Below are 7,977 nucleotides of genomic sequence, written 5' to 3'. Positions count from 1 at the left end.
TTTTCTTTTTGCTTATGTGGTGCTGAGGAATGGAACCCAGGGCCTCAGGCATGCAAGGCAAGCGCTCTACCACTGAGCCACCTTCCCAGCCCCCGGATTTCCTTATTCTTATGCTGGAATTTCCTTAGTGTCAGTTTGTGCTGGGGTGGTAAGTGTCCAGGCATCCTTCCTCCACGCTGCGCGGGCCTGGCCTTGCCCACCACCTGTGCAGCTGGCACTGAGTGGGGCCAGCATTTTCCTAAGAGCTCATGGTCCATAGGGACAGGCAAATGGGTCATACAGCACATCCAAGCCGGAAGCATCTTCATTTCCTAATTCTGCTTACTTGAGGAATATAGATAGAAAATATTGTACCTAGAAATAGATGTATGCAGGGCACCAATGGCTTGTGCCTGCAATCCTAGCTACTCAGGAGACTGAGATCTGAGGATGGTGATTGGAAGCCAGCCTGGGCAGGAAAGTCCATGAGATTCTTAACTCCAATTAACCACCCAAATCCTTGAGACTCTTATTTCGAATTAACCAGTAAAAAGCCAGAAGTGGAGTTGTGGTTGAGTGAGAGAAGGCCAGTCTTAAGCAAAAAGCTAAGAGACAGTGCTTAGGCCTTGAATTCAAGTACTAGTATTGGCAGAAAGAAAGAAAGAAAGAAAGAAAGAAAGAAAGAAAGAAAGAAAGAAAGAAAGAAAGAAAGAAAGAAAGAAAGAGGAAGGAAGGAAGGAAAAGAAAGAAAGAGAAAGAAAGAAAAGGAGGGAGAGAGAGAGGGGGAAGGAGGGAGAAAGGAAGAAAGAAAGAAAGGAAGCTGGGCACCATTGGCTCACGCCTGTAATCCTAGCTACTCAGGAGGCTGAGATCTGAGGATCCTGGTTTGAAACCAGGCAGGGCAGATACATCCACCAGGTTCTTATCTCCAATTAACCAGTAAAAAGCCAGAAGCGGAGGAATGGCTCAAGGGGCAGGGCGCCAACCTTGAGTGAAAAAGCCAAGTAAGAACAGAACATGAGGCCCTGAGTTCAACTTCCTTACCAGCACACACACAGACCCCCCCTAGTCTCCCCCCTTCTCCCTTCTCCTCCCCCCCCCACCTCACACACACACAGTGGTTATCTGGTTCTGAACTCCTCTGTGTGCATTCTTTTTTTTTTTTTTTTGGATCTGGTTGTGGGGGCTGAACTCTGGGCCTGAGCACTGTCCCTCAGCTCTTCAGCTTAAGGCTAGCACTCTACCACTTGAGCCTCAGTGCTACTTCCAGCTTTTTTTTTTTTTGCTTATGTGGTGCTGAGGAATCGAACCCAGGGCCTCAGGCATGCAAGGCAAGCGCTCTACCACTGAGCCACCTTCCCAGCCCATCTGTGTGCATTCTTAAATTCACATCACTGAGGAGAATGTGGAGGCAAAGAAATGAGGGAAGCTCCAAGGTCATTCAGAAGTGTGAAGCAGAGAGCATTATCTTAGGAAGGTTGTGGGTGGGGATACGGAGTGTCTCCTTGAGTAGGATGTGGCAAGGCTATCCAAACTGAACTTGAGATGTGCACATTGCAAAGCTCATGCGCCAGAAAGGCTGGTAGGGGTAGATGATTGTTTATGAGGCTAACAGCACAAAAGCCTCCTTTGATTCACAAAGTGATTTTGTAACTGTCCCCTCCCCTGCTCAGGTACAGAGACAATACCAGGCCCTGGCCACGCCTGCCTGCCACGTGTGTCCCTGGAGGGTGGGGCCGGTCACCAGACTCACCTCTCCTCACATCCTCGCCCTCAGGCCCCGCCTCTCCATGCCTCCTGTGGGCCTCAGGCTGCAGTTCCCAGACTCCTTGAAAGAAGTCCAGGCCACCTCCTGAGTCATGCACTTCCAGCTCCCTCCCCTCCAGAACCTGCTTCCTTACCCCAGACCCGAGTGTCCACAACACCCTTGGGCCTCCATTGTGGGCCTCCATCCTGAGCCTCCCCCCCTGGGTCTCCACCACGAGCCTCCATTGCCTCTCTGTGTTCTATCAGCTCTCCAGGGCCTCCTTTTACACTGGAAATGGAAACTAGCCATTCTACTTGGCTTTTCTAACTTCCAAGTTTCTTTTCCCTGGGAAAACCTGGAACGTTAGCTGTGTCTAGGATCTGCTTCTTTGCCGAAAAGCTGAACACTGATGGGTTGGGGGGGCGGTGGAATGTAGAACTCCATATTCTATTATGCTGAGTTCTTCTTCTTCTTCTTCTTCTTCTTTTTTTTTAAAGATCAAAGCCACTTTGTTTTCAGCTGATGAAATCTTACCTGGAACATATTCAGAGGGATATATCTTCTGGGAGCTAAAGAGAAACACTTTCAGAGGAGAGATGAATAGGTCATTGCTCGCCCTGTCAAGGCATAGCAAGGCGACAGGTATCCTCTGAGCTGCTTCCCTGTTACCTGAAGCCCCTGCTTGAGAATCACCTGTCAACTCCCCTGAAACCCATTGCTATGAGCCAGGTGGCTCAGGAGGCTGAGAGCCAAGGATCACAATTCAAAGCCAGCCTGGGCAAGGAAATCCTTGAGACTCTTATCTCCAATTAACCACCAAAAAAAGCCAGAAGTGGTACTGCGGCTCAAGTGCTAGGGTACTTGAGCAAAAGAAGCTCAGAGACAGCACCCGGGCCCTGAGTTCAAGCCCCAGAACTGGCACAAAACCACCAAACAAAAACAAAAACAAAAACCCAACAAATTTGTTCAGAGAACTGGCCCCCACAACACAAGTAAGAAAATGTTCTAAATTAAGCAATGGCACATTATTAGTCATCCTAGCTATTCAGGAGGCTGAGTTCTGAGGATCATGGTTCAAAGCCAGCCCAGACAGGAAAGGCTGTTCATCTCCAATGAACCGCCAGAAAACCCAGAAGTGGTGCTGTGGCTCAAGGTGGTAGAGCGCTCGCCTTAAGCTGAAGAGCTGAGGGACAGCGCCCAGGCCCAGAGTTCAAGCCCCACAACAACAACAATTGGCAGGGAGCTTGGTGACTCACACTTGTAATCCTACCTACTCAGGAAGTAGAGACTGGGAAGGTCAAGTTCTGGGGTCAGCCTGGGCACTGTCCTGTATGCTGAGCATCCTCCATGGGGCAAAAGGGTAAATAGGAGGATTGTAGTTCAGCTGACTAGGGCTCAAAAGTAAGATGGTTTGAAAAGCAGTGAAAGCAAGATGGGTTGGGGGGTGTGTGGCTCAGTTGGAATAGGACTTGCCTAGCAAGCCCAGGGCTCTGAGTTCAGCGTCCTCCCCGACCCATTACAGAAAAAAAAACAACCCAGGAAAAGAACTTTCTGTAACAAGTGTGGTGGTACATGCCTGTAATCCCGGCACTGGGGAGGTGAAGGTGGGAAAATTAAGAGTTCAAGGTAGGTTTGGGCTAAAGAGTGAGACTGTGTCAGCAGCAGCAGCAACCACACACACAGAGACACACACACAGACACACACACAGACACCCCCTCATGCTGTACCAAGGTAGGCTGGGCAACTGTGTAGCGTTGTTCCTGCCATATAACACAGCTCCTCTGGGAGTTCCTGTGCCAGAGGTGAGTAAGGCGAGAAGGCTGGCTTCCCAGTCATGGTAAGCGACACTTCATGTGGTCGCTGCACCACTGAGGTTGAAAAGTTGAGCACAGGGCAGGAGACGCAGCTTATTTGAAACCAGGGGTTCAGAACCGCTGTGACGGTTGACGGGCAACACCAGGGAATCACCAAGATGAAGCACCTCTCCACACCCCTGAAGACCAGGAAAGGACATGGTGGACAGCGCTGGGTTGGAAGGAAAGATGGGAAGGTCAGGAGTAGTTTATGCTTTCTCAATGATGGGGGTTTGGTTTTTTTTCCTAGTTAAATATGTCCAAAATGTTTGTGATAGTTTTTTTTTTTTTTTTTGTCGGTCATGGGGCTTGAACTCTGGGCCTGGGCGCTGTCCCTCAGCTCTTCAGCTCAAGGCCAGCGCTCTACCACTTGAGCTACAGCGCCACTTCCGGTTTTCTGGTAGTTTATTGGAGATAGGAGTCTCATGGTCTCTCCTGCCCGGGCTGGCTTTGAACCGCAATCCTCAGATCTCAGCCTCCTGAGTAGCTAGGATTACAGGCGTGAGCCACCAGCGCCCGGCTGTGATAGTTTTATTAAAAGCTAAAAATAGTTCTAAAGTAGGGCAAACACACAAAGCCCCAAGTGTAACCGAATATTGCTTAACTGGGAGTGTGCCAAGGACGTGTAGTTTGGAAACTTAATTTGTGACATTCAAAAAAGGACTTTCCCCCCGATGGGTACTAATGGCTCTCAAGTGTAATAGTAGCCCTGTGGAAGGCTAAGAATGGAAGGGTTGTGGTTCCCAGCCAGCCCAGGCAGGAAAGTCTACAAGACTCCATCTCCATGAAAAAAGCTAGGTGTGGTGTCTCACACCTGTCAGTCCAGCTAGAGCAGGAATGAAAAATAGGAGGATTCCAGTCCGGGTGTGTACTCAGGAAGGAGTCAAAGCCCTATCTCAAAAATAACCAGTTAAACAATAGGTTGGAGGCCTGGCTCAGTGAGAGAGCACCTGCTTAACAGGTGTGAGGCTCTGGGCTCAAGTCCTGCCTCTCCCGGGACTCGCACACAAAGCCCGGGTGCTGTCCCTGAGCTCTTTCAGCTCAAGGCTAGCACTCCACTGCTCTATCTCTGGGGCTACACAGCACCACGGCCAGCGTTCTGGTGGTGAACTGGAGATAAGAGTCTCATAGACTTTCCTGCCTACGCTAGCTTTGAACTACAACCCTCACAGCTCAGCCTCTTGAACAGCTAGGATTGCAGGTGGGAGCCATCAGCATCTGGTTAAAAAAGAATATTTTTAAAGAATGTAAAAATGGACGCACCTGGCTGAGATTTGGGGTGGCTTGTCCTAGGGCAAAGTTTAATGGAGGGGAGTTATCCTGGATGAGGGTGTGGGGCTCAGGGGAGACGGGGAGTCCCAGGAATGGACTAGGATTTTCTGGGACTAGGCTTTGCTCCTCTTTTCTGTCTTTAGACGGTGCTTCCGGGATGTTCTATGCACAGAGGCATGATGGGAAGAGCCCGTGTTGCAAGCGGTTTGGGGGTGGTCCTGTCTCTTCCCTCAGAGTGGGCAGGTGATGTCCTCCCGTCCTCCAGCTCTGCAGCCGCCATCGGTGACAATCTATCTCCCTAGAGGTCTGTACAGTCAGTCATGCTGAGGTTTTGAGCCCAGACCTTGGCACCGTGTGTGTGACCCCCAGGTCAGCGTGGGGTCCCTCGAGCATCCCGTGTCTCACAGCACTGTGCACACAGTGACGTTTCCCACCGGCGCCGCTGCGTTCTCAGTTTGCAGGGCCCCTGCCTGCTGTGCCATACGCTGCCCTCGGGCGTTCCACAAATGCTGCTACCCCACAGTGAGTTCATACCCAGCCTCAGCTTGGAATTAGCTCTCCTCCCTCCCTCCTCCTCCTGCTCCTCCCGCTCCTTTCCTCCTCCTCTACCTGTCCTGCCGTTTGAACTCAGGGTCCCAGTGCTGTCCCTGAGCATTTTTGCTAAGGTTAGCACTGTACCACTTGAGCCACACCTCTACTTCCAGCTTTTTGGTAGTTAATTAGAAATAAGAGTCCTACAGACTTTCCTGCCTGGGCTGGCTTTGAACCATGGTCTCCAGATTTCAGCCACCTGAGTATTAAGCTTATAGGCATAAGCACCTGGCTTGGTTGTGTGTGTGTGTGTGTGTGTGTGTGTGTGTGTGTGCATGTTTAAAGAGCGTATCTCAGGATGTAACTCAAGTTAGCCTTGACTTTAAGTCCTTCTGCCTCATTCTCAAGCTGTAGGATTACAGGCCTGTTCCACCATACTAGCTTGAGAAACTATCGGAAGCATCGCAACACATATGACAGAACAAGGTTAGTATTAATACTTAAAAATCTACACCTAGGGAAGAGATGAGTAATCCAATGTAGAAACAAACAAAAAGTCATTCACAGAAAAATATAAATGGTTAATAAACCTAAGAAGATCGCTAAATTTGCCAGTGGCCTGAAAAATGAAAATTATAAAGAAACATGCTGGGGCCGGGAAGGTGGCTCAGGGGTAGAGCGCTTGCCTTGCATGCCTGAGGCCCTGGGTTCCATTCCTCACCACCACATAAGCTGAAGTGGTGCTGTGGCTCAAGGCAGAGCGCTTGCCTTGAGCAGAAGAGCTGAGGGACAGCGCCCAGAACCAGGGTTCAGGCCCCACAACCAACAAAAAAAAAAAAAAAAAAAAGGAAAGAAAGAAAGATGCTTGCAGCTATCGGATGACTAAACCTTGAAAACACAAATGTCAGTGCTGTTCTAGGAGGGGGAACACCTGAGCCTCCCATCCTCTGGGACTAGACTGCAGAGATCAGCTCAATGGTATCCATCAACATTGAGTACAACCAAGTGCCCCCCCCCCAACTGCCCGTCTCCAGGTGCCATAGGGACTGGCTGATTCAATGTTCTGCAAAACACTACAAAGCAATTACAAAGAAGGGAGTCGGAGGGCTGGGAAGGTGGCTCAGTGGTAGAGTGCTTGCCTAGCATGCATGAAGCCCTGGGTTCGATTCCTCAGTACCACACACACAGAAAAAGCCTGAAGTGGTGCTGTGGCTCAAGTGGTAGAGTGCTAGCCTTGAGCAAATGAAGCTCAAGGACAATGCCCAGGCCATGAGCTCAAGCTCCAGGACTGGCAAAAAAAAAAAAAAAAGTTACCTTATAAGTGAATATGATCAAAATACATTCTAAAAATCCATGCAGTCAGGCGCTGGTGGCTCAAGCCTGTAATCCTAGCTACTCAGGAGACTATCTGAGGATTGCAGTTCAAAGCCAGCCCAACTAGAAAAGTCTATGAGGCTCTTATCTCTAATGAACCCCACAAAGGCCAGAAGTAGAGCTGTGGGTCAAGGGGTAGAGTGCTAGCCTTGAGTGAAAAAGCTTGAAGACAGTGTCCAGGCCCCGAGTTCAAGCCCCAGGACTGGCCAAAAATCCTTGGGGCACAGAGCCTCAGCCTCCATGGGAGGGAGGCCTTCCATTGTACTCACCGACCTTGCAGGGTGAGAATGACCTTGGAACACCTAGAAGGCCACCCCCACCCTCACCACAGGTATCCAGGAAGAACAAACTCCCAGGCTCTAATCACTCAGTCCATGAGGAAACCACCACCCTCCGCCCATCGCTTCTCACCGCCTGCCTGGGTTCCTCTGTGGCTGCAGCCTCTTCCACCTCCCCACGTTTTCTACCCGTCCTTGTCTGCATTGTCCACAGGGTGCGCGTGGACGGACGGCACCCCGCACCACACACTTCCGCTGTCTTCAACTTGAAAAAGAGTGAAACGTGGGAAGGGTGTGCCTCTTACCTGGAAGGCTTTGTGTCAGGTTCTTTGATAAAGGAAGGGAGGGCGAAGACCAAGAAGACCAACACCACCAAAAGCAGGTACCACAGCGCCCGGGGGCCCAGAAGACAAGATCTCATGGTGCAGGGCTGGGTTCTAAAGGAAATGTCTCAGTCCTGAGGCTTGATGAGGCAGCCAAGGCCTCAGCTCAGGCCCCCGGCTGGGCCACGGTGCCAACCCTTTATCCTAACAATGAGCCACTTGGGTACCTGGTAAACACCACACAAGGCCAAGTCTAGCCGGTCCCTTGCTAGGGAATGGAGGGAAGTTGCCGTCCGGCTGCTTTATGAAGGCTTCAAGGCTGGCGTGGCTTGAAGGAAGAGGAACTCCTTTGTTCAAACAAGTTCACCTTCCTTCTTTGTCTCTGAAGCCATCTCCGATGTGGAATCCAGGAGCTCAGCCCCACAGCCTGAGCGAAGGTTCTGTGTCAGGGCACTTAGTCTTCTGGCTTCATCAGCAAGTGTGGTTGTGGTGTGGATGCTGGATGATCATCACACGGACTGTCTTGGGATAGGAGTGGTGTCACTCCTGTCTTTCAAGCTTTGCTGTGTGTCCAAAATGCTGACCACCACATCTGCTGCTTGCTGCCAGCCTGGTTCTC

At 50.6% G+C, this 7,977-nt stretch overlaps 1 protein-coding gene across 1 annotated transcript in view; it reads right to left on the bottom strand.

Annotated features, from left to right (window-relative positions):
* The window catches only part of St6galnac1 (ST6 (alpha-N-acetyl-neuraminyl-2,3-beta-galactosyl-1,3)-N-acetylgalactosaminide alpha-2,6-sialyltransferase 1), an 18,662-nt gene extending 11,206 nt beyond the window's left edge, over positions 1-7,456 (bottom strand). The window contains exon 1 of the mRNA XM_013036392.1: positions 7,341-7,456. Coding sequence (XP_012891846.1) covers positions 7,341-7,456 — 116 coding nt within the window. The remainder of the gene's footprint in view (positions 1-7,340) is intronic.
* Positions 7,457-7,977: the final 521 nt, after the last annotated feature.

The sequence above is a fragment of the Dipodomys ordii genome, unplaced genomic scaffold, assembly GCF_000151885.1.
Source record: "Dipodomys ordii isolate 6190 unplaced genomic scaffold, Dord_2.0 Scaffold7, whole genome shotgun sequence".
Classification (NCBI taxonomy): Eukaryota; Metazoa; Chordata; class Mammalia; order Rodentia; family Heteromyidae; genus Dipodomys; species Dipodomys ordii.
Note: the sequence above shows the minus strand (reverse complement) of the source record. Positions and strands in the feature narration are given on the sequence as shown.